The sequence below is a fragment of the Saccoglossus kowalevskii genome, chromosome 8 (assembly GCF_978046115.1).
Source record: "Saccoglossus kowalevskii chromosome 8, keSacKowa6.1, whole genome shotgun sequence".
Classification (NCBI taxonomy): Eukaryota; Metazoa; Hemichordata; class Enteropneusta; family Harrimaniidae; genus Saccoglossus; species Saccoglossus kowalevskii.
Window position 1 is genome coordinate 16,552,854 of NC_140648.1, and position 27,432 is coordinate 16,580,285.

The window sequence follows — 27,432 nt, forward strand, 5'->3', positions numbered from 1 at the left end:
ACAATTCTGACCAATGCAGAGTGGTCTTTCATACAATGCTGACCAATGTAGATTGGCCTTTCATACAATGTGACCAATGCAGATTGGCCTTTCATACAATTCTGACCAATGCAGATTGGCCTTTCATGCAATGATGACCAATGTATATTGGCCTTTCATACAATTCTGACCAATGTATATTGGCCTTTCATACAATTCTGACCAATGCAGATTGGCCTTTCATACAATTCTGACCAATGCAGATTGGCCTTTCATACAATGATGACCAATGTATATTGGCCTTTCATACAATTCTGACCAATGTATATCAGCCTTTAATACAATTCTGACCAATGTATATTGGCCTTTCATACAAGGCTAACCAATTCATATCAGCCTTTCATACAATTCTGACCAATGTATATTGGCCTTTCATACAATTCTGACCAATGTATATTGGCCTTTCATACATTTCTGACCAATGTATATTGTCCTTTCATACAATGCTAACCAATGCAGATTGGCCTTTCATACAATTCTGACCAATGTATATTGGTCTTTCATACAATTCTGACCAATGCAGATTGGTCTTTCATACAATGCTGACCAATGTAGATTGGCCATTCATACAATGCTAACCACTTCATATCAGCCTTTCATACAATTCTGACCAATGTATATTGGCCTTTCATACAATTCTGACCAATGTATATTGGCCTTTCATACAATTCTGACCAATGTATATTGGCCTTTCATACAATTCTGACCAATGCAGATTGGCCTTTCATACAATTCTGACCAATGCAGATTGGCCTTTCATACAATTCTGACCAATGTATATTGGCCTTTCATACAATTCTGACCAATGTATATCAGCCTTTCATACTATTCTGACCAATGTATATTGGCCTTTCATACAAGGCTAACCAATGTATATTGGCCTTTCATACAAGGCTAACCAAATCATATCAGCCTTTCATACAATTCTGACAAATGTATATTGGCCTTTCATACAATTCTGACCAATGTATATTGGCCTTTCATACAATGCTGACCAATGTATATTGGCCTTTCATACAATTCTGACCAATGTATATTGGCCTTTCATACAAGGCTAACCAATTCATATCAGCCTTTCATAAAATTCTGACCAATGTATATTGGCCTTTCATACAATTCTGACCAATGTATATTGGCCTTCCATACAAGGCTAACCAATTCATATCAGCCTTTCATACAATTCTGACCAATGCAGATTGGCTTTTCATACAATTCTGACCAATGTATATTGGCCTTTCATACAATTCTGACCAATGCAGATTGGCCTTTCATACAATTCTGACCAATGTATATTGGACTTTCAAACAATTCTGACCAATGTATATTGGCCTTTCATACAATTCTGACCAATGTATATTAGCCTTTCATACAATGCTGACCAATGTATATTGGCCTTTCATACAATTCTGACCAATTCATATCAGCCTTTCATACAATTCTGACCAATGTATATTGGCCTTTCATGCAATGCTGACCAATGTATATTGGCCTTTCATACAATTCTGACCAATGCAGATTGGCCTTTCATGCAATGCAGATTGGCCTTTCATGCAATGCTGACCAATGTATGTTGGCCTTTCATACAATTCTGACCAATTCATATCAGCCTTTCATACAATTCTGACCAATGTATATTAGCCTTTCATACAATTCTGACCAATGCAGATTGGCCTTTCATACAATGATGACCAATGTATATTGGCCTTTCATACAATTCTGACCAATGTATATTGGCCTTTCATACAATTCTGACCAATGCAGATTGGCCTTTCATACAATTCTGAGCAATGCAGATTGGCCTTTCATACAAGGCTAACCAATTCATATCAGCCTTTCATACAATTCTGACCAATGTATATTGGCCTTTCATACAATTCTGACCAATGTATATTGGCCTTTCATACAATGCTGACCAATGTATATTGGCCTTTCATACAATTCTGACCAATGTATATTGGTCTTTCATACAAGGCTAACCAATTCATATCAGCCTTTCATACAATTCTGACCAATGCATATTGGCCTTCCATACAATTCTGACCAATGTATATTGGCCTTTCATGCAATGCTGACCAATGTATATTGGCCTTTCATACAATTCTGACCAATGCAGATTGGCCTTTCATGCAATGCTGACCAATGTATGTTGGCCTTTCATACAATTCTGACCAATTCATATCAGCCTTTCATACAATTCTGACCAATGTATATTGGCCTTTCATACAATTCTGACCAATGCAGATTGGCCTTTCATACAATTCTGACCAATGCAGATTGGCCTTTCATACAAGGCTAACCAATTCATATCAGCCTTTCATACAATTCTGACCAATGTATATTGGCCTTTCATACAATTCTGACCAATGTATATTGGCCTTTCATACAATTCTGACCAATGTATATTGGCCTTTCATACAATGCTGACCAATGTATATTGGCCTTTCATACAATTCTGACCAATGTATATTGGTCTTTCATACAAGGCTAACCAATTCATATCAGCCTTTCATACAATTCTGACCAATGCATATTGGCCTTCCATACAAGGCTAACCAATTCATATCAGCCTTTCATACAATTCTGACCAATGCAGATTGGCCTTTCATACAATGCTGACCAATGTATATTGGTCTTTCATACAATTCTGACCAATGTATATTGGCCTTTCATGCAATGCTGACCAATGTATATTGGCCTTTCATACAATGTGACCAATGTATATTGTCCTTTAATACAATTCTGACCAATGTATATTGTCCTTTCATACAATTCTGACCAATGTATATTGGCCTTTCATACAATGCTGACCAATGTATATTGGCCTTTCATACAATGCTGACCAATGTATATTGGCCTTTCATACAATGCTGACCAATGTATATTGGCCTTTCATAAAATTCTGACCAATGCAGAGTGGTATTTCATACAATGCTGACCAAAGCTGATTGACCTTTCATACAATTCTGACCAATGCAGAGTGGTCTTTCAGACAATGCTGACCAATGTAGATTGGCCTTTCATACAATGTGACCAATGCAGATTGGTCTTTCATACAATTCTGACCAATGCAGATTGGTCTTTCATACAATGCTGACCAATGTAGATTGGCCTTTCATACAATTTGACCAATGCAGAATGGTCTTTCATACAATTCTGACCAATGCAGATTGGCCTTTCATACAATGCTGACCAATGCAGATTGGCCTTTCATACAATTCTGACCAATGCAAATTGGCCTTTCATACAATTCTGACCAATGTATATTGGCCTTTCATACAATGCTGACCAATGCAGAGTGGTCTTTCATACAATGCTGACCAAAGTTGATTGACCTTTCATACAATTCTGACCAATGCAGAGTGGTCTTTCATACAATGCTGACCAATGTAGATTGGCCTTTCATACAATGTGACCAATGCAGATTGGCCTTTCATACAATTCTGACTAATGCAGATTGGCCTTTCATACAATGCTGACCAATGCAAATTGGCCTTTCATACAATTCTGACCAATGCAAATTGGCCTTTCATACACTTCTGACATATGAAGATTGGTCTTTCATACAATTCTGACCAATGCAGAGTGGTCTTTCATACAATGCTGACCAACGCTGATTGGCCTTTCATACAATGCTGACCAATGTATATTGGCCTTTCATACAATGCTGACCAATGTATATTGGCCTTTCATACAATGCTGACCAATGTATATTGGCCTTTCATAAAATTCTGACCAATGCAGAGTGGTCTTTCATACAATGCTGACCAAAGCTGATTGACCTTTCATACAATTCTGACCAATGCAGAGTGGTCTTTCAGACAATGCTGACCAATGTAGATTGGCCTTTCATACAATGTGACCAATGCAGATTGGCCTTTCATACAATTCTGACCAATGCAGATTGGTCTTTCATACAATTCTGACCAATGCAGATTGGCCTTTCATACAATGCTGACCAATGCAGATTGGCCTTTCATACAATTCTGACCAATGCAAATTGGCTTTTCATACAATGCTGACCAATGCAGAGTGGTCTTTCATACAATGCTGACCAAAGTTGATTGACCTTTCATACAATTCTGACCAATGCAGAGTGGTCTTTCATACAATGCTGACCAATGTAGATTGGCCTTTCATACAATGTGACCAATGCAGATTGGCCTTTCATACAATTCTGACTAATGCAGATTGGCCTTTCATACAATGCTGACCAATGCAAATTGGCCTTTCATACAATTCTGACCAATGCAAATTGGCCTTTCATACACTTCTGACATATGAAGATTGGCCTTTCATACAATTCTGACCAATGCAGAGTGGTCTTTCATACAATGCTGACCAACGCTGATTGGCCTTTCATACAATGCTGACCAATGTATATTGGCCTTTCATACAATGCTGACCAATGTATATTGGCCTTTCATACAATGCTGACCAATGTATATTGGCCTTTCATAAAATTCTGACCAATGCAGAGTGGTCTTTCATACAATGCTGACCAAAGCTGATTGACCTTTCATAAAATTCTGACCAATGCAGAGTGGTCTTTCAGACAATGCTGACCAATGTAGATTGGCCTTTCATACAATGTGACCAATGCAGATTGGCCTTTCATACAATTCTGACCAATGCAGATTGGTCTTTCATACAATTCTGACCAATGCAGATTGGCCTTTCATACAATGCTGACAAATGCAGATTGGCCTTTCATACAATTCTGACCAATGCAAATTGGCTTTTCATACAATGCTGACCAATGCAGAGTGGTCTTTCATACAATGCTGACCAAAGTTGATTGACCTTTCATACAATTCTGACCAATGCAGAGTGGTCTTTCATACAATGCTGACCAATGTAGATTGGCCTTTCATACAATGTGACCAATGCAGATTGGCCTTTCATACAATTCTGACTAATGCAGATTGGCCTTTCATACAATGCTGACCAATGCAAATTGGCCTTTCATACAATTCTGACCAATGCAAATTGGCCTTTCATACACTTCTGACATATGCAGATTGGCCTTTCATACAATTCTGACCAATGCAGAGTGGTCTTTCATACAATGCTGACCAACGCTGATTGGCCTTTCATACAATTCTGACCAATGCAGAGTGGTCTTTCATACAATGCTGACCAATGTAGATTGGTCTTTCATACAATGCTGACCAACGCTGATTGGCCTTTCATACAATTCTGACCAATGTAGAGTGGTCTTTCATACAATGCTGACCAAAGCTGATTGGCCTTTTATACAATGTGACCAATGCAGAGTGGTCTTTCATACAATGCTGACCAATGTAGATTGGCCTTTCATACAATGTGACCAATGTAGATTGGCCTTTCATACAAAGTGACCAATGCAGATTACTCTTTCACACAGTAATGACAAGTAGATTGACATTTTTACGCAAATTTGGAAGTGGGGAATTTATTTTTTTCATACACCAATTGTCGTTCATTAACTTATATTTACAGTTACATTGCAATTGTTTTTAATAAAGCATTCTTAAAGTCAAAAATGCATATTGAAACAATCACTGGGAGCTGATCACTGACCATGTTTTTAAAACTAGTAATGCTCAGACCTATGACATGTTATACCTGTATGCGCCTTGATCATCCTCAAAATAAGCATGTTTGAAATATGATCAATATTTGAGCAGTGAGGCTCTGATATACAGCAGTGCATCTCCCAGGAAATGTAGTCAGAGCAGAAGTCCTGAAGGACAGCAAGATTACACCACCTGCAACAAGGAGGTCAGATAAAACAATTGTCAAAGGCCGCCATATTTTATGAAAACTAATATTTTATTTTCCATAACTTATAGGCCATATTCCTCATACTTATTTATACCAGGAATAATAATGATTATTAGGCATACGACATGATATTTAATTGATAACTTCCCGATAATTAATCTCCCGATAACTGATAATGATTATTTATATTATTTTTAAATTCCATAGAACTCAGCAACATGAAATGCAGTTTACTGAGCGGTTTATGTTATTATTTCAATTACTACATTGTTTGGATAATATATATAACAGTGTTTGAAATTTTTTAAAATTGTGTACCAGACACCAGCGCTGGTAACTTTCACCAGGTATGCCGGAAATTCACCAGTCCTGCACAAAAGATTGTTTTCAAATGCCTTCGGTTTCATTCTACACCAAATCAAGTCATTTTATTTAGCTAAATAACACAGTTACCACATCTGCCTGAATGTTACTTTCTCTTTGGTTATCATTTTCATCAAAATCTGAGAAGTTGGTTCAAATAATGATACAAGAACATACGCCTAAAATAAGCATGACGTAACATAAAACATGATGCAATACAAAGTAAAAACATACAAAATATTCTAAAATTGTAATTAATTAATTAATTAATGTGAAAAAAATGAGACCAGCATTTACAGTTGTTTACAGTTAAGGTCAAGACCGTGCACATGTCAGAACCCCCCCCCCCCACAATCAGGATTATCTGAACACATCAGTAGGAACATTAACTGTGTTGACACACACAATGACAAACCCAAGGTCATATATACACAAGTTTAAGGATGATATTCATCCTGTGTTTTATTGGACATGTGTAACGCTTTGGTATGCTTCATCCCTACGTACATGGGAATCAAATTATATTCGCATCTCATTATCAACATGCACTACCCATGCAGTGTAATCCCAAACATCTGTGCAAAAGTTAACAAACGTCTGATAATCATGCATTGCTTTGTTGTAGATCTAAACCAGTAAAATAACACAATATTCCATACAATTTTGAGTGACTATATTCATCACAGATGACGATATTTAATTTTATATTTGACATGTCCCACATTGTCCATCAAACGATTAATAACTGGCAAAAATGCAAAAAATTTAAAGCCACCTACGAAATCCTACTATTCTGCTGAGCAAACTAGTACATCACAAAAACGAAAAAATTTTAATTAAAAAATGAGGTGTCAAATATCTTCATGGAAACAATGACTTTTGGATTTTCCAATATGCCCTACTTTGAGGGAGCACCGCAATTCAGCGGCGCCACCAAGTGGGAGAGATAGGGTTCTCCCTACCAGCGTGTGGAGTTTTTGATAATTCTAAGTTAAAATGGAGCATTCTATGGCTTCCTTGGGGCCAAAATTACTATCAGACAGGTCACAGTTGAAGACTGTGGCCACATGTGATCCCTGGCCAATCAGAATTTTATGGTTGCCAAAAGATCTGCTCCCCAGGGTAAGGGGATGCATAGCCATGTCATGAGGGCGCTTCGCCCCTGTTCCCTTGTTTAAAAAAATCTCTGACTATACAAAACTGAAGGTCCATAATTCAGAAAATATCAGAGAATAAATTTCAGGAAACTCCTGTTCAATTTGTGTTAGCTTTAGCCCTATTCTCAAAACTTGTATTTGTTGTAATTGAATCTCATTCAGTAAACATGACTTTTTTTCGTCATTTATGTAAGTGCATGAACAACTAATGTATATTGGCCTTTCATACTTAAAAAGCAAATACAGTATCCATGCATGACAGTATAAATTAAAGTGCCATAGTTACTGCAGCATTCGATATGGGTTTGATGTGTCCTACATAACGCGTATAAAAATACATTCACACAAAATTGAAAGACACACTACACAATGACCATGATGCTTTAAAAAGTTATGTCTGAAAATTAGTGTTTGAAGCTTTTAACATAATGAGTAAATACACTGTACTGCAGTGAATTTAGTAACTATGTTTTTTGCAAGATGTCTGCCTTGCCTATAGCTGAACATCTCTGAGTATTTCTGCGGATTCAGCTGTGATTGGGTTTTCGCATCTTAGAGTGTCATTGAATTGCACAAGGAATTATCTGTTCAACAATTGAAGATAGACTATATTACACATTATTGGATATGAAGCATTTAATCTGAGATGCCCACCAGACAAAAGTTGTTTCCCGTATATGCAGCTATTAACCTTTCCATCACCAGACTTTCTGGCCTAAATTTTTTTAAACGTTTTTCTTTTATTCTTCAATATTTCTGAAAATGAATCTAATTTTGAAGCCAACAGACAAAATTTGAGTCCACATACACTTATTAAGATTTTGCTATTTTTTTCTCATTCTATTGAAGGAAAGTGCAGACTATAAACAGAACTATTTTGTGAATTTGTGATGAAAAGAGAGAACTGGTGGTAAAACGGTTAGGTGACTTCCTTTCAAATAATTGGGCAACTATTTTACCCGTGTTACCAGTACATCTGGTGAATTTGGAATAAAGAATACTATGTACATCAATGCATGACAAGATTTACTGTTGTGAAGGCAATAAATGTCAGCTTTTAATCCATATAACTGATCCATATATTTGATTTTTGGCCAAGTTTACTCATAATTGAAAAGTTTTTCAAATACCAGGTAAGTTGAGCCAACAATCCGATTTTAACTTCAATAAAAATTTAAAATAATTACTTACCACAACTGAATTTATCATTGTGACTGCTGTTGGTATTTTAAATGTTGGTTGAATCAGTGGAGGCTACTCGAAAAAAGCAAAAGAAAAATTAAACTTTTGGCAAATAACAAAAACCAAGCAACCAAGTGACTATAGCAATTAAAATAGTTACTCTGCTCATTTTGGTGTAAACTAATTCACACTCTAAAGACAAAACATGTAGCATGACAGTCATTTAAAGTGAAAATGCCCAATTTAGCTCCTTTGCATAAAATAAAGTGGCTCAATGTCATAACAATCCTTACTATACCATCAAAATACAGTTTTGGTTTTGAACTACCGGTAATGAGTTGGTGAGTAACAAAAAAACTATTTGATACCTTCAATTGTAGATAAGTACATGTTCTACATAAACCCGGTTAACATATTCGTTTTGCAGAATCACTATTTTAATTGGAACATGGACCACATGTATTACTACAGAAATTGACCATCATATTCGTGGACTGCCCTGGACATACATTATAATGAAAGATTCAAATATGGAAACAGAAATATTAAATTATAGTGTTCACCATGATTACAAGATATTACTATGGATAAAACTGATGTAATCATAGAACGAAGTACACCATGTGAAATTAGAGCAGATGAAGACATCATGTTTACTGTCTCAAATACCATGGTTACACACCATGATCAGGGTGATAATAGTAAAGAATGAAACGTTATTTGTGGGCAACAAGTCTTGTCGTTTTGTTTTCACAGAATGCACTGTCTCAGCACAGACCTGTGCAATATGACACCATACTAGCTGATTTTGGTTAAAATAGCACAACTAAACTTTTTAATCACATATTTCAGAATAGTATTGCATAGTTAGTAAAATATTAATGTTATACATAATTAAATCTTTGGAACAGCAGAAACAAACACATACCCTAATAACGATGATAAAATGTGTGGTTGAAGTTCAACAATTTCATGTGTAATTTGAGGTTTCAACTAGCTAGAACTAGAACGTCCTTATCGTAATGAAATCATGCGTAGAACGCACTCCGGTCAAAAAACTAGCAGCGTAGACTTAACACTCATTGCACAATTTTAGTATTTATTTAGTTTATTTCTACATTGCTTTTTAAGTTCCATTTATCATGGTTTAGTAAATAAAATAACTGAAATGATATATTATATGTGTCAAATATGTGCGACTGATGACTGACTTCAAAATGGTCCAAGTTTTGAGCATCCTCATCGCACAATATGCGTCAGATTGCTGTTTTGAGGACGCTGATCAGCAGAGTCGATGCATAACTGGGGGCTATCTCACTCTGAGAAATGTTGTGAGTAAGGTATATTACAAAGCCTACCTTGGAGAATAAAATGGTTGTTAGTAATGAAAAACATACCTCTATGTGGTGACAACGTACACGCTAGAAAAACCCCAATCATGAACTCATTGGAAGCCATTGTTGGCAGGATTGCTTCATTATTCCACCTCACTGAAAGCAATGTTCTGATAGTATCTACCATTGCTGTTACATGCATGTGTTGTCAACTGAAATAAATTGATACATTATACTTCTATTATAATTCATAACAAATTATAAAATAACAAGCCATTCATGGCACAGTCCCCATTAGTTATCAAATTCAGGATATAGTTTTGTTTATAGTAATACAGTTCAAACATGTCAGAGATATGGATCCAGAAGCTGATGCTTGATTATGAAGATTTTTTAACATTAAAATTGCCATTTTGTATTTGATCATGAAACGAGTACTTGTCCATATTGAGAGATAATGCTCTGGAACAGTATTAACTAAAACAAAATGGCCACCGATCAGCCATTTTGAACCAGATCGTCGAACTAATACATCTGTAAATCTATGACATGATGTATAATGAATGTATAAAATTTGAGCACAAATCAGTCAAAGCATGGCAGAGATATGGCACTGGAACTGTATTCATTAACACAAAGTGGCCACCAGTCTGCCATTTTAAATTCAAACTTAAAAAAAAATAAAAAATGAAATGCATCAAGGTCCCGTAACGTCCAACGTATGTACCAAGTTTGAACAAAATTCATCAAAATGCTTGATTTTGATGATTTTTTAGCACAAAAATGCCCGCCATTCGGCCATCTTGAATCAGATCGTGAAACAAATTTATGTGCATATGTATAATATTATGTATGATGTATGTGTGAAGTTTGAATGTAGTCCAGACGCACATACAGACACACTGATGCACAGACATATGGACACATAAACGCACGAATGCACAAGGTCAATCCATAAGCCCCTGTTTTCGGACTGCGTCCGAACAGAGACTAATAAGTATATATTTACAGGCATATTAAAAACATGCAACACACAAGATTCAAACGTCCATGGCAAGCACCTTACCACTGTAAACGCCACACTAAGAGTACTTCAAAAGATGTCTTGAAATAGCAGCATGTACAGAGCATGAGAAATTACAAATACCACAATGACCCATAATGCTTTGTTTCACAGTAGTTGATTTAACATTAGAAAATAAGATAGATCTTATTGCTTACCCATATTTTATGCTTGACTAAATTTTGGGTGTGAACACAACCTAAATATTTAGACTGGTTTAAATAAGTCACGTCTGTAAGGAATGCCAGTGCCGAGTCTAATTTCAACCTTTAAATTAGGCCAAATTGCACAATCTCACAATCAATTGGACTGCCCAGGAAACAAAATCATTGATCATTCATTATACATGTATGGACAGAAGAACAAATTCAATGAACACACGGTGGTACGAAAAGATCGCAGGCTGATTAAGAGATATTGAAATAGAGAGATCGGCAGCACAAGTGAAAAGAATGTTAAAACTTCTGCAGGTAGATTTTAAAACGGTAATGACCAAAAGAGAAGTATTGTGATTTTTGTCATGTGTCCATAAAACTATTTGTATTTACCAGTTAGGGTCTCGCTTTAATGTCCAGATGGGTCATTCCACTGTAGCTGAGCTTGTATTCAATAGTTCATGACAAACCATATTCCAATTGAACCAATCCCCCCCCCCCTTTCCTGCTATCAACAATTCAAACTAGGAGATGATTCAAACTACATCTTTCCCAAGATTTGCTTCGTAAATACAGAAAAAATTCTAAGAACAAACAACGCATTGAGCTCTGCCATGTTGGATACTTCTAACATAACAAATCTGCATTCCAAACAAAAGAGGACACTTTAAGGTAGCAAGAAGGGAATTTTTAATTTTGTTAATAACAAAACAGTTACTTTAGACCTTAATACGTCATCCCGCAAACAATGCAAGTTTATTTAACGTCTATTTTCAGCATTATTGTCAGTCAAGACTTCAAGGGAAAGGTCATAACTTTGGACAACTTTCTTTTAAATCTTTTAAAGTCAATATTCTATTTTACTAACACCATTTTACTAATGCAATGACAAGGTACAGAAAGACAGCAAAGAAGCCGATGGCAGGCGAGGCAAAGAAAAATCTTCGACTCAGGGTTATAATATGACCAACCTCGTGAGTGGTTTGAAAAGAATGTTGAACTATCCGCATCTATGTGAAAGATTTTCAACAACCGATGACGACACCGATACATCAGGTGAGCCAGTCTAAATAATGACATTTTTACTGTATGAAAGTGAATCAAATTTCAATCTTGTTTATTCAACAAACTAAAAATTGGGCAGGTCTTACGCTAAACATGAAACTGGCTAGTACTGACACATTAAACAATCAATCAATTATTTAATCACTTTTTTAAGACTTATCAGTTCAATACTTACCATGCATACATTTATTTCTGTACTTAATTCAAGAATAGTTTCTAGTGAATATATTCCTACAAAATAAAAAAAAAAAACATGCTACAATAAGACTGATGAATCATATTCCTATTTGAGTTTCTTGAAAGGCTGGTGTACAAATAAAAATGAATGAGCTGATATAATAATTGAAATATATTAACCTTTTCATCTTAATGTCCATGTAATCACAAACTAACAAACACAAGCTCCAATTAGTAAATCAAATGTACAAATAATTTTAGTTCATCACTGTTGTTGCAGTTACTTATTTCATGAAAAAGTACTGATTAAATTCACTACAAAAAAGCAAAATATACTGCATCCTTCGTTGCAAAGTAAAACATTTGTACTATAATACAAATTGATCAAAACTTAGTAACAAAGAAAAAAGAATAAATTGTTTTACATATTGTATAAAACACAACAAAAATATACAAGTTTATAGTAGAATATAGTAGAGTTTTAAAATAAAAAAAAATGTATAGTAAATTTGATGAATAAAAGCAGAGCAAATCATAAGTATGCAGAGTGTCAAAAGGCCAGCCGAGTTTCTGAGAGTTGTGACCAGTGTTGAAAGGCCATCTAAGTTTCTGAGAGTTGTGACCAGTGTCGAAAGGCCATCTAAGTTTCTGAGAGTTGTGACTAGTGTCGAAAGGCCATCTAAGTTTCTGAGAGTTGTGACCAGTGTCGAAAGGCCATCTAAGTTTCTGAGAGTTGTGACCAGTGTCGAAAGGCCATCTAAGTTTCTGAGAGTTGTGACCAGTGTCGAAAGGCCATCTAAGTTTCTGAGAGTTGTGACCAGTGTCGAAAGGCCATCTAAGTTTCTGAGAGTTGTGACCAGTGTCGAAAGGCCATCTAAGTTTCTGAGAGTTGTGACCAGTGTCGAAAGGCCATCTAAGTTTCTGAGAGTTGTGACCAGTGTCGAAAGGCCATCTAAGTTTCTGAGAGTTGTGACCAGTGTCGAAAGGCCATCTAAGTTTCTGAGAATTGTGCAAATTTTTCAATATGAAATAATTAAAGCAACTCATTCATTCATTAAGTGCACTTTACGCAGTCAATTGCTAATGTTCTTGTAGCATGAAATGGAACTAAAATGAAATGATGTTTTAAAATTTTGTTGGAAAAATTAGTGAGGTGATGATTACTCTTCAGCACTGCTATATTCAGCAGTTACTGATACCTCATATCCACTAGATTCTAATGACTGATCACTCTTTAGTACGTCAACAACTTGATTTTTACAACGACAGAAATGGAAAAACCAACAGATTAGTTCACAGGGAGCTTGTGTTGTTGTTTGTGAAGACAGCATGTTATGTCTTGGATGAGGATAACCATCATTTTGTGGTATCAGATCTCCAACATTACTGGTATACAATTGATCCCCACTTCCACTGGTTATGGTTGGCTCCATTGGTACTATTTAAAATAAAGAAAATAATCTACTGTTACCGGGAAAAATGTCACAAAAAATTGGCATGCATGCAGAACTTGTTGTTGTACCATAAAATATTAGTCATGTGTGCAAGAGAATTGGTCCATTGAACTTATTCACACTGAAACGCTGATACCTCAGCGAGAGTGAGAGGGCCATACAACTTGTCTTTGCTCCCAAATAATGCTTCATTCTATACCAGTGGTTACCATGGTAACATAGGTCGGCGATGATGGTTGAGAATGGAACACTTTAAGTGAATAGCAACCAGTTGGTTCATGGAAATCCTCAAAATACTGAACAAAATATGTAAACATGTCCTGTATTTTTCCAAAGTTTAAACAAAATTGGTCAAGGCATGGTCAAGAAAATATTAAATAAAATGAGCTCAGGGCATACCTCAAAAACGGTTGATGACATGTTTAAATTTTACTTTGACTTTGCTGTGGATGCTCGGTGGTTAATTTAAAAAAATATGCAAACCATTAATACATACTGCCTTTGTATCAAATTTAAATGAATCTGAGAGACAGCAGGACACATAATAAAAAACAAAATGGCCATCTGTTGGCCATTTTGAATAAAATCCATGATGAGTGATCAATAAAACGTTTGAATGAATATGGTCCAGGCGGTTGATGACACATTGAATTGTTGTTGTTTTTTGTTGTTTGTTTTTAGGAGGTGGGATGCCTGGTGGCCAAAGATCAATGAAACAAATCAACATGAATATCTCTTGTCTTTGTCTCAACTTTGAACAAAATCAGTCCATGGATGAGTCATGTCTGAAGAACGATGGATATAATAAAAAAATACCTCCAACAGGGAGAAATAAAAATTTACTACAGCTGGTTTTCAACACAAATATTTTGACTTTTGTTAAGTTTTTCATGCCATAATATTTGAATAACCTTGATCTTAATTGTGAATGTGTCAGGCTGGTGGGTGTGTATTTGTGCAGTCAAGTGCAGCCAATACTTGACATATATTCCATGTAGTGTAATTAATATAATATTCCCTTACATCTGTCTGCGTTTCAGCTGGAGAAAATTCAATTGATGTAAAAGCCATATGACAATGAGCAGAAGACTAGCAATGATACGACTCCCATGTCACAAGCCACAGTTCCCTCTCTTCATTACAAATTCACAAACTAAACCTGTTTATAGTCTGCACTTTCCTTCACAGATTAAAACAAAAATTGACAAATTTTTTGAGTAAAAACTAAAAATTGACTCAAATTTTGTTTGTTGGCACCAAAATTAGGGTCTATTTCCAGAAATGTTAAAGAATATAAGAAAAAAGTGCTGAAAAATTTGGGCAAGAAAATCTGATGGTGAAAAGGTTAACACATACACAAGCCATGTTCTTGGTTTCTTCAAATGAATTTCTTACGACTTTGTTTTGAAGAATATATATGTATTCATCTGATGAACTTGCTATCTACATTTAGTTATTGAAAATTGAGAAAAGGTTGGACCCCACGATTGCCGTTACAAAACTAGTGATCTCTGACCATTCAAATTGAAATTTAAAAGGTCTTACCAATGGAATAGTTCGCCATAAATCCACACCTTACAATACTGTCATCGCTACGGAACTTCATCCACAGTCCTGAATGAGACACCACAGGTTCCGGTAACTCATCACCACAATATATATCATACAAAGGTGACGTCGAGTGGAGTCCCAGTCTGATCTCTAAATAATCAAAGCCACAGACTTCTGTGTATTCCATGTCAAACTTGATGAATTTAAGAATCACTTTACTATCAGGTGGTGTTTTGATAACCCAATGACATTCATGGTTTTTTGGATAGTTGTATGGGAAATAGGGGGATTTCAACACACCCTCTGGCTCTGTCAAAGTATAGCTGCAAGCTGGTTCTAGGAGATAAAGATAAAAACAATCAAAATCACTTGTTTACAATACCATGCATACAAGGATAAGTTCACAAAGCATCTACAACAAGACATGCAAAGAGCTTACGTGTGAAGTGAATTCATTATTCTTTGACGTTTACTGAACAACTAATATTCAATCATTTAAGCGCCCCAAACATGCTTGTGCTGCTGACCAAACTGTTGTTAAATTACAAACAAATACAGGCTAAAAATAGCATTCTGATATTCATCATAACTCCCAGCATGCCACTCCAGTCTGTGGTTCTCAAACTGTAAAGGCAACAAGACTTGACAATCACTTTCATCGAGACAGACATACTGTAAAACATGTCTTTTTCGCGAGCATGTCTTTTTTGCAAATTTAGCGAGAGAACTAATTCGCTAATTCAAGATGTCGCTAATGACTTTATTATCAATTCAAAATGGCCGCCAAACAAAGAAATCAACAATGACAATAGAGATTCGCTAAATCAACATTTCGCTATTACGCCATTTTACCACAATTCGCTAAAATTGCATGCCGCTTTTTCAACATGTTTTACAGTACATTAATATGATATTTACAGTACCTCCCATTTGAGCTCAGAACACTAGAGCCAAGCTTTGGAGGAAGAGCAATTACATATGAGATAACATTTGGAATACATTTTAAATTAATAAATGGTCAATTGTAGTTAGCAAATGGCCCAACAATTAATGGTCAATAAGAAAAGATTTGTTCAGTTTTAACAAATATTTGGATATTAGTAACTAATATAATTTGGTTAGCCAATCAACAACTAGCAAATGGTATTTGCCATTAAATTTATATGACTTGCTAACAAGATTGGCCAGCTACACTACAGACAGGTGAGGTTAGAACAACCAACAAACAGGTGGCAACATATTAAAAATAATCAATACAAATTGACCAAACAATAAAAAATTTCAGTTTCAACAAAACAAGGTTTGCTTTACCAGTAAACAAAGTTAGGTCATTTACTTACTGGGGCACTGATACAATTCTCTGGCCTGGATTACATCACTTTGACTCAGACCGTCTCGTTGCCCTATCTCTACGTCATGCATCCGTGGTTCTATCGTGTCCTAAAAAAAATAATAATTCTGAGTCTGTAAATAGGACTGAACGATGGACAGGAAACAATTGTATGAGTGGGTGATATGCAACTTCAATCTGATAAATACTACTACCAAATAAAAAAATAGTGAAGTTTTAATGGAGCTTCTTTCAAATATCATCTCATAACATTATGTAGATATCATGAAAATGTTCAATATGGAAAAAGAAGTAAATACAAAAACTAAAATAGCAATACATATGTATAACTGCTGTATTATTGAAATAATTTTGCTGTGGCTTTAGTGAGGCAATTAGCTTCCTATGAAACAATAGAAATTATTATCATGCTAATGAAGGGTATTATGCTAATTCAAATAATCTACTAGTAATATGTAAATCATGGGCTATTGTTATGCAAATGAACAACCATGCTGTCCAGTAGTAATTCTAGTAGAGAACACTGGTACATGTATAGGTAGATATACAATATTTACATAGTTTGCAGTGACAACTACTGACCTTTCCATTCCTGGAATTGGTATTTCGACGATAATGCATTATGGAGTTGTAATCATATGCTTGACCATAGGAGTTAATCTCTAAGGTATTTTTCTTGATAAAGCGGTCTTTTTTATCATGCTTGATATTCTCCGCATATATTTTAACAAATTTATCTCTGTCTGGTCTGAAAGAAGAACAATACTGCGAGTTTGTTAAATTTGCTAAAATTGATATTCATTATAATTGTGTGAAGATTGAAAATTAATCTAATTAAAAAATGACCGCCAAGATCTCCTGGAGATCTGCCCTCCAAATAGCGTTTCATTCTCTCGTGCCATCGCGCCCACTGTTACCATGGTTACATAGCTCGGCCAAACAGTGGACGTAATCACAACTGGGAATGGAATATTATTTGGAAGGCAATTAAAACAAGTTGTGCATCTGTCTTACTGTCAGTGAGAACTTGCCTGCTATTTACACCAATTTATGAGAGTCGCATAAAGTGACGGTTTTGCTAGCCTGGGGATTGCCTGATGAGGCTAGTGTGCTGTTGCGCTGCAGCTGGAACTACCTCGGAATAATGTCATCAATTCGAAATACTGTAGAGTACTTTATTTCCACTTAGAATTTATTTTCACTGAAGGGATGGTTCAGTGAAAATAAAATCCAGCTAATACATTTTTTTTCTTATATTTCGCATTCAAGTTATCAAAAATCAGTGAAAATAAATTCCATACAAAACACCCTAAAAACTTTTCAGCAAAAATTAATTTCAGCTAAAATAAAGTATTTTACAGTATTGAACTTACTATATACAAAATTATAATCATCGATATGAGATTATAGTTTTTTTATATTTTTGTTCTCACCACGTAAGGCTCTGTTGTAGAAGTTACATTGTATATACAGGTGTTGTACATGTCGGGGGACCCTCCTATGTCTGCAGATTGACCCTGGGTATGCTTACCGATTATGTTCATGCCAAAAACCAATTACATGTCCTATCTCATGTACAACAATGCCAAATTCAGTACAAATCACATCAAGTGATACCTGCTGTCTACCATCACCACGGCGTCCAACAAGAGAACAGCATCTGTGAGAAAAAAAGAATTTTAAAAAAGTATGGTAATATTAGTAGTACTAAGTTTCTAACTTTTTAACATTTTTTTACTGAAACGAACATTCTGTTGATAAATGAACATATGTCATTTTATTAAATTTCTATGGAAAATCTAGAAATTCTAGAATATTCTACAGTCAATCTATAGAAATTCTACAGAAAGTCTATGGAAAATCTATAGAAAACCTGTAGAAATTATACAGAATATCTATAGAAACTCTACAGAAAATATTTAGAAATTCTATAGTACATGTCCAGAAATTCTACAGTCAATCTATAGAAACTCTTTGGAAAGTCTACGGAAAATCTATAGAAAACCTGTAGAAATTATACAGAATACATGTATCTATAGAAACTCTACAGAAAATATTTAGAAATTCTATAGAACATGTCCAGAAATTCTAAAGTCAATCTATAGAAATTATACATAATATCTATAGGAATTCTATAGAACATTTTTATTAGGTGCCTCTACAGAGATAAGAAAAGACATTAAATAAAATAACATCATCACAGTATTGATAATTTGTGTATTATACCGGGGGTAAGTATTTCCTTGCAACACACATGCTATTCTGTCCGTGGCAGTATATTCAGCCTATTAGTAAAATGGTCTCATATACTGAATATAGTTATTGAACCTTTCAGATTATTTCCATTGGCAACTTACCCACAGTTCCCATGCGCGAATTCAACATAATCTTGTTGTTTCTTATGTTCAACAAATCTTATACATGTGTGTTCCTCCCAGTGGGAAATGGCTTTCTTGATAACGTCATGTTGATAGCCTGTGATGAGAAGACAAATCACATGTACATGTGTGTAACTCGGGAATTAAAGAATCACTGTCATCAAAACTTGATCAGAATACACGATGTCAGTTTCACAGCAAAAAAAAAAAATACGAGTAAAAAGCCAACCAGAAAAGAATAAATTATCATATAACCAATCAGGAGATGTCAATGATCACTCTACTTGCTTAGGCTGAGAACAAAAATATCTCTGTTTCTCGTTTCCGAGCGCATCATTTTGAACCATGCGCCTCGAACTTTTTTTTTTCCTTCTAAAGCATTCCAAAATGCGCTTGTACTCGCACTTGTCTCAAATTTCCCCAATTTCCAAGAAACGAGAAACAGAGAATTTGTTTTTTTCGTGGCCTTATCATGCTTACAAATCAAAACCCAGGAGACATAATTATCATTATAGCAATTGAGATATTTCAGAAAGATTATTATAACAAAGACATTTTCAACTTGTCGGCCATTTAACTTACTATTTAATTCCTTATTGATTGTATAGGGAACTATAGCGTTTGGCCACTTTTTCTCCTGGTTACTGGTAACAGCCCTTCTTTTCCTGAACATATGTGAGAAGTACTCCTTCTTTGGAATTGCAATATCATGTTCAATGAGGATATTATCTTGAAAGAAAAAAGAAATTAAAGATGAAATTTCGGTTTTATAAAATAACATACCTGGTACATAAGCTATGTTTTTTTTCCAATCCAGGGTCAAAATTACTAAATGACCATAAATGAGGTAAAACATTGAGGATGTTCCTCCTATGCATATACAAACAGCACCTACCTAGACAAATCAACAATAAACTTTTGATTGATTAAAAATTAATTTTCCAACTCTTTCCTGAAATATCACCAGGTGTTTACTCAATTGGTGCTTCTAAATTTAAACCAATTAAAATTAAATAGATAAATCAATTATCGAAGTCCATGGCGGAAACTGCTCAGATACCCCACCCGAATGCATTCATGCTCGTTAATATATTTGTTGACAGTTTCAACCAATCAAAGATATTTTCACAAATGTTTGCCTCTCATGATGCTAAAAAGTTCAAGCCTTGAAAGGTCACTTAAAGCACGGTGGTCATTACGCAATGTTTGTAAATAATTACATGTAAATAAATAATGTTTTTACAAGCATTGTATATGTTGCTATTAGTCCCATATCGAACCTGACACAGTGCAAAGACCCCTGCCCTTTACAGCACTGAAATTATGTTGTGGATGTCTAGGTTTTTTGTTGATCAACAATAACCTATTTTACCCATACTTACATTGCAATTTTTTTTAAAATAAAATTTAGTTTATGTTAGAAATATTACGATTACGTCATTGTTATACTTGGATACAATCGCACATTTTGCCACTCGCAATTTGCTATTGTTACAATCTGTCACTTTTCTGGTTGTACCTTTTGGTGTCCAAAATAACAAATGGTTAACTAATTTTCATGACTGAGTGACTTGAGCTAGTCGACCGTAGACTTTTCCAAATAAATTGTAGCCATCCCAACAAAAAAATGGTGACGAGTTGAGTAGTGAAGAAAAGTCAAGAGGCAATAATGAGGTGGATTTGAGTTTTAATATGGGCAACACTGAAGCAGCAACCAAGTTTGATTCCTGTAAATGTATGTGTTAATTTGCAGATGACAAAACATGTGAATTATGCTCATGTCTGTCAGCCTTGCATGGTTGCCAAGTTAGATGACAGCACAATGCATTATGGGAAAATTATGCTATCAATCTCCTTGTGATAGGATACATCACTGAACAATGCGCAGCACGGCAACCATGGTGTTTTACCACATAGCAAATGTGAAGACCAGATTATTCACAAAATTAAGACCATCATACTTTTTGTATTTAAATTCTCCGCTCAAATATCAGTACATCATCTGATACACATGGTTTTGCTAAAGCAAGCCATCCATACCCAGCAATCCTCACAAACGTGTGCATGATTGTGCTGAATTTGACCTCGGTTTAACTGAATGATTTGAATGGGTGTGCCATGGAGCTGGATCTATCAATTAGCATTCACATCACAACACGACTTCGAAACTATCAAAGTATGCTTCATTGAGTTTGATTTTGTTAACAGTGAATACAGGTTTATAGTTGGAATTCTAGCAATGTATAATCGTGAGGCGATGACTGAATAATAAACTTTGGCTGGACAAGATGACGTCAGTGAAGCATTTGCCACATTTTTTTTAATCTTTTTCAAATTGTTAATTATGGAACGAATAGTCATAATATTCCAGTGCAACAAAGGTATTCACTCAATGGCAGTTGAATCCATCCAGCCAATCAATGCCCACAGCACACAACCACACCATTCAAAAACAATCCATTGTTATTCAATCAATCAATAGAAACCTCTCATTTCATATACAACACATGTAAAATACATTGTTTATTTACATGAAATTCGCACGCGCTGACGACCACCACACTTTAAATATTTTTAAAGATGAAGGAAATACTTTAGGGAATAGATTAATGCCCAAAAATAAACAAAGATGTTTTCTAATTTACATAATCACAATATTTGTAATTTTTGTGGCTAAATAAGGATTTCTATTAGCAAAAAAAAACAACAAAACAAACTAAGCCCCTATCCCTGCACCACCCACTTTTACAACTAAGAAAATATTTAAAAGTCACCAAACAATTAACATTTTTCAATTGTGCTAGTATTTGTATTCTGTTCTTTAATGTGTTCCACTGAACAACTCTCATATACTTGAAAAACGAGCTAAGATATTCAAACAATGTTACTGCTGAATTACCATAATGCATTTGTTGTTCTCAATAAGTAAACTAAAATTAACAAACTAAATATTATTTTTAAAGAACTGTAAATACCTATAAAATATCAGCACAAAAACTTAGTTCGTCACTACCATTATCAAAGGCGCGATGTGCGCATGTGCGGTACTGGCCAGCTGATGACGGAGTGGATCCAGGCCTCGCACGATGCCGAGGTCTTAGCGCAACTTTAGCGATCTTACAACAAGCTTGCCGTGTGAAGAACTGCCATTATCACAACGACCGCACTTGCCAGGGTACTGTACATTTACTTGGTTAAATCATTCAATCGGCGCGTCAAGAAACCTACCGACCTTCGCGCTATCTATCTTAAAAGTTTAGATAAACAACATACCGTCTCCGCACGGGTCGCCTACATCGCCGCCGGTTTCCTCGATTGCATTTGACAGCATAAAGACAGTAAGTAATGTTAATACATTCAGGTACATGTTGTCTGTCAGAGATGCCCTGGAACAGTATTTCGATTAGTAGATGTGTAAGGTACCAGATCCCTGATGATGAAGATATACAGCATCCGTGTATGTAAAAACAAATGAACAAGGTCAATGTGTTTGTTCGTTATTTGTGCACTCGTTGGATATCGAAAACGACTCAGAATCGAATGTATATATATATGTATTACAATTAATTAGCTATATTCCAGTAATTTATCTATCTACTAGTTTGTAAAACCTATTGTTTTATTTTTAATGAGATTTAACTAACTTTATTAAGGTTTGATTTAAATTGCTGTGTATGTGTTCCATATGGCGGACTTCATACAAGGAAGTAATTATAGTCAATCATAGTAAAATCATAAATTTACTATCAACGTTACAAATCCATTCTTTCATTTTTGTAAATATTTATAAATTTCAATGTGTAAGTTACACCAAACCAGCCAATCAACGAACACAGTGCACAATTTTATAATTTGAAAAATGGGAAAAAGTTTCTTATTAAGGCCTCCTCACCTCTAACCCTAACCCTAACACTCCAGCCCCCTAATATAATTTAGTATGGCCTTTAAATAATTTTAAATGACCCAATAAGGGGTATATACAATTGAAATAGAAGGGGCTTATCTGGAGGGCAGGGTTAGGGGTAGGTGACCCTAAGGAACTCTTACCAAAAAATGTTCCAATGTTAATTATTCCATCGGCCAATTAAACTTGTTTCAGTCAACATTTAGGTTGTTTGATAGTCCACTAATTCATTGGGTCGAAGATTTGAGTTTGTTGGTCAATTTGATAGTTTGATGTGAGTCCAAGAGTTTGTTGAGCTGAAGTTGTTATAGTCCTGAAGTTCATTAATTTGGGTTCAAGTGATCATTTGTTTGATGTTTCTGTAGTTTAAGGGTAATTCCAAGAGTGTTTGCTTGTAACCACCAGGATAAGATTTCTCTTTTTTTTCGTGAAATATGCGTATAAGTATTGTGATTTTAGATATTATTATAACTAAAAATTTCAAATTAATAATATTTTTTAAGGAACAACTTCATCATACAAATATTAATTGCAATATTCTTATAATAGTCAAAGATTTCATATTGTTTTTGAGAAAGTATTTGGTTATTTTCAGTATTACATGTAGCTGTAAATAACCCCTCATTAATGCATGGTAATATCAGGATCACAGTGGCCAGGTACACAGGTACTTTGCTATCCTGGAAATAATAATATAACATATGAATCTTAATATATATATATAGGATACGCACACAAATAATCGAAGATTCGATTCTGTTCAAACCTGTTTGCTTGCTAATAGCTTTAGTATAATTTTTGTAACTTATTGTATACATGACTCTTTGCCTATATAGTTAATATGTAAAAATTAATATCATTCCAATATGGAGATCCTGCTGAAGGTCTGATATATGTTTGTGAATTGTAGTAAAATTTGACAATTCAGCCTTGTTCGAAAAAAAAGTGATTTCTTGTCATTAGAACAAAATTCAAAATTGTAAGCAAATGAAATTCAAGCAAACTATTTAAATGTGCTGAATAACATAAATTTGAACTTTAGGTAAATATTTCTTGTAATTCGCACATACAGCACCAGAAATTATCTCAGAATACAAATTCATTTAACAAATTAATCAGCCTGGTATGATTGTAGTGTATCTTTCATATTTTAATTTTTTACAGGAAGAATTAACAATGAAGTTATTTTTATGGCTATATCTTCTTGTATGCACAATAGATGTATATGATAGTGCATTGCTTCGTGATAATGGCTATGTTGCCGCTGTGTACGAACACGTTGCAGTAGTAGATCCTGACACTTACCACCATGTCACGTCACGCGAAAAAGCTTTAAAGTTGATGAATCAAAACTTGGACATTTATGATGAGCAGACAAAAATAGCGGCATCAAAGGTGAGAACTCGAAAAAAAACAAAACGTTACGAGTGGAGTAATGTTAAAATATAATTTGCACTTCATTGTTGAAAGGTGTCCGCACATATCATTAATTCTATCAGTAGTTGACAGTAAGGTCATATCAGTTGCGAAAATGTTCCAGAGGTCAGCCATCTATTCGAACATTCTTTTGTTTGTACCAAACGCACATATTTGCAGATTAGATCAATAACATAAATCATTATTAAATTTTTTTTATCCTAATTGCTAATACAGATTGTGAAAGTATAATTAGCTTCTAAGGAAGAGAATATCAACCAAAAAATGCATTTATTCTATATAATTAAAATACAACTTATTCAGACTGACAGACAGATTTTTTTTTTCTTTTCAAAGGGTGCACAGATAATAGTATTCCCAGAATATGGATTGTTTTCCTGGGATTATGACCGGAATACTATTTTACCATTCTTGGAAAGTGTACCATCTCCATATGACAAAAATATCAATCCATGCGAAGATGTAATTCGATTCAATGCTACTAAAGTTTTACGTCGCTTAAGCTGCATCGCTAAGTCTCATAGTGTCGTCATAGTTGCTGGTATGGGGGCGGTGACACATTGTAACCCAGTAGATGACGCGGCATGTCCCCCGGATGATAGATATCAATACAATGCAGCCGTAGTGTTCGATAGTGATGGCAAGCTGATTGCGCGATACTATAAAGTAAACCTGTTTGCTGGAGAGAAAAACACATTCAATGCCGGCACTGTGGGAAAAACAAACTATGGTGTATTTCACACATCTTTTGGATCATTTGCAATTATTATTTGTTACGATATGCTGTTTTCTAAACCTTCCCTGCAGTTGATATATGACGAAAATATTAAAAACATTGTATTCCCCACCGCGTGGGTCAATTGCTTACCCACCCTCACTGCTGTTGGGATCCAGAATGCATGGGCGATGGGTCATGGGGTCAACTTATTAGCATCCAATCTCCATTTGCCAAAGGATGACGCCACTGGAAGTGGTATATTCTCTAGCGTTAGTGGGGCTTTGAAATATCATCATGATATGGCAACGTCAAATCCAAGACTCTTGATAAGCCATGTTCCAGCTATACAAGGTGACCATCGCTGCTGTACTAATGATGATAAAACGGGCATGCGAACTAGTCATATAGAATCTCCTCTGAAATTCACTCCAGAAACAGATGAAACATTTTACGGCATAATGGATAATGATCTTTTCACATTTGTTTTATTGAATGAAGATATTGATAGCATCTCTGTGTGCGATGGTTGGTTGTGTTGTAACTTGTCTTATTCTAAACAGCCAGAAAATTACAGCACCGATTTGTATGCACTTGGCGTATTCAATGGGTTTCACACAGCATATTCCAAATTCTATCTCCAGATATGTGCCCTTATCAGGTGTGCCGGAGACGACCCATCTCGTTGCGGTGCCCCCGTCAGCACCGCTACTACCGTCTTTAAAAAATTCAGTCTGACTGGTAATTTTGACCCCGGTGTCTATCTATTTCCAATTGTTTTAACCAATCATGTGCAGCTACCCGCTATATCTAAGTGGCATACAATATATCCATATGACCATATATGGAGTGAAGGTGAATTAGATGACCCCCTAGTGTCGTCAGTAATTTATGGTCGGTGGTTTGATAGAGATCCTTAACACAATTTAGTTTTTCGATATTAATGAACATCATTTTTTATGTATGGCGGACTACATTGAAACTATATTTTGTACTATTTGCTATATTCCTATCTCTGATTTTCAATAAACTGTACACCTATCATGTATAATATAAATTTTGACTCATTGTTCTTGTCATAAGTTTATTCCCATAAATCCACACTAAAGTCACAAGATGGCTTCCTATCTCCTGGCACCTTTTCGGCAGGGAATATAGTCATTACCAGAGTCCATCTATCCATCCATCCATCCATCCATCCATCCATCTTAATGGAGTCCTATCAGAAGCACTATTGCAGATAGAAACATTCACACAGCGTTATATTGGTTACATTTGACATTAGACTTGATTGATAAATTTCATGACCATATATGGTCATGAGACCTTATTAAAATGCATAAATGTCATTTGTCTGTATGGACTCGTATCAGGGGCACTATTGGCGAGTGCACACTAGATCTTATCATAAGTGTTCATAGTCATAACAAAAGAAACTCAAAAATGGTCTTACTGTTATCAAGTTATGGGTGTTGATTCTCTACCTCAGATCATGTCAACTACATGTACATTAGTGTCGTCTCTTGGTCCACAAGATACCTATTTTCATCACTTTGAATTTCACAAGGAGTTTATTCTGTTGGACTTCCGAGATCCAAATCAACTGTTTTCACTGGAGGCTACAGTGTGCTTTGACTAGGCTTTAGCCAGTGCGCCAGAGTCCAGTGGCTAGGTCCAACAATTTTCTATTTGAAAGTTACCACCCTCCCTTCCAAGTGTGCCAGAGCCTAGCTGCTACCCCTAGTGCCAAGTCCTGGAGTATTACTGCAATCTGAGTTGGCGATCATGAATATGTTATTGATGGAAACCACACAGTGCAATGCACTGACTGTTATTGAATAGTTGTTACATTGAAGACCATTGTTGTGTAGGGAGCCCACCATGTTTTATTTCATGGCCCCATGCTATATAGATTATGCACATGGATTTAAAGGTCTTTCTAATGTACTATTGATTGCTCTCTGTACAGAAATGCTGGAATTACTTATGTGTCATTTCTCATCTCCTCAGTCAGGTAGCAAGGTGTCAAAACCCTGAAGGTTTGTGGTGTATTACCCCCCTGTCTTAACACCCATCATTTCAGTTTGAATACCAGAACAAGATATACATGAACATATTTTGAATGTTTCAAAAATTTGTATGTAAATAGAATGTTAGTTGTAACAAATAAATCAGATTTCAAGGTGGTTCATAATTTGACAGTTCCACCTGCCAATGCGAGCTAACCAAACATAACTGGTAAGCAAGTAAGAAAATTATTAGAAAGTTTCAGTCCCTGTGTTCCAGAAGCCTAAATTAAGTTCACCACAGCTGGAAAGCTTGATTACAGACCATTTTGTTTTCT

At 35.3% G+C, this 27,432-nt stretch overlaps 3 protein-coding genes across 3 annotated transcripts; 2 read left to right on the top strand and 1 right to left on the bottom strand.

Moving 5' to 3' along the window:
- Positions 1-5,442: 5,442 nt before the first annotated feature.
- Positions 5,443-22,401, bottom strand: LOC102807137 (tolloid-like protein 2). Its single transcript, XM_006815977.3, has 12 exons — positions 22,306-22,401; positions 19,615-19,761; positions 19,012-19,129; positions 18,186-18,314; positions 17,237-17,402; positions 16,644-16,743; positions 15,298-15,639; positions 12,479-13,736; positions 12,297-12,352; positions 9,902-10,050; positions 8,514-8,576; positions 5,443-5,786 (listed from the first exon to the last, which is right to left on the bottom strand). The coding sequence occupies exons 1-8, from the start codon at positions 22,397-22,399 to the stop codon at positions 13,459-13,461; spliced, it is 1,374 nt and encodes a 457-aa protein (XP_006816040.3). The 5' UTR covers positions 22,400-22,401; the 3' UTR covers positions 5,443-5,786; positions 8,514-8,576; positions 9,902-10,050; positions 12,297-12,352; positions 12,479-13,458.
- LOC144350823 (uncharacterized) lies at positions 11,858-14,681 on the top strand. Its single transcript, XM_078008893.2, has 2 exons — positions 11,858-12,112; positions 14,434-14,681. The coding sequence occupies exons 1-2, from the start codon at positions 12,019-12,021 to the stop codon at positions 14,649-14,651; spliced, it is 312 nt and encodes a 103-aa protein (XP_077865019.1). The 5' UTR covers positions 11,858-12,018; the 3' UTR covers positions 14,652-14,681.
- LOC100371918 (pantetheinase-like) lies at positions 21,255-26,145 on the top strand. Its single transcript, XM_002734356.3, has 3 exons — positions 21,255-22,370; positions 24,101-24,331; positions 24,710-26,145. Exons 2-3 carry the CDS (start codon positions 24,113-24,115, stop codon positions 26,006-26,008), a joined length of 1,518 nt encoding a protein of 505 aa, XP_002734402.2. The 5' UTR covers positions 21,255-22,370; positions 24,101-24,112; the 3' UTR covers positions 26,009-26,145.
- Positions 26,146-27,432: the final 1,287 nt, after the last annotated feature.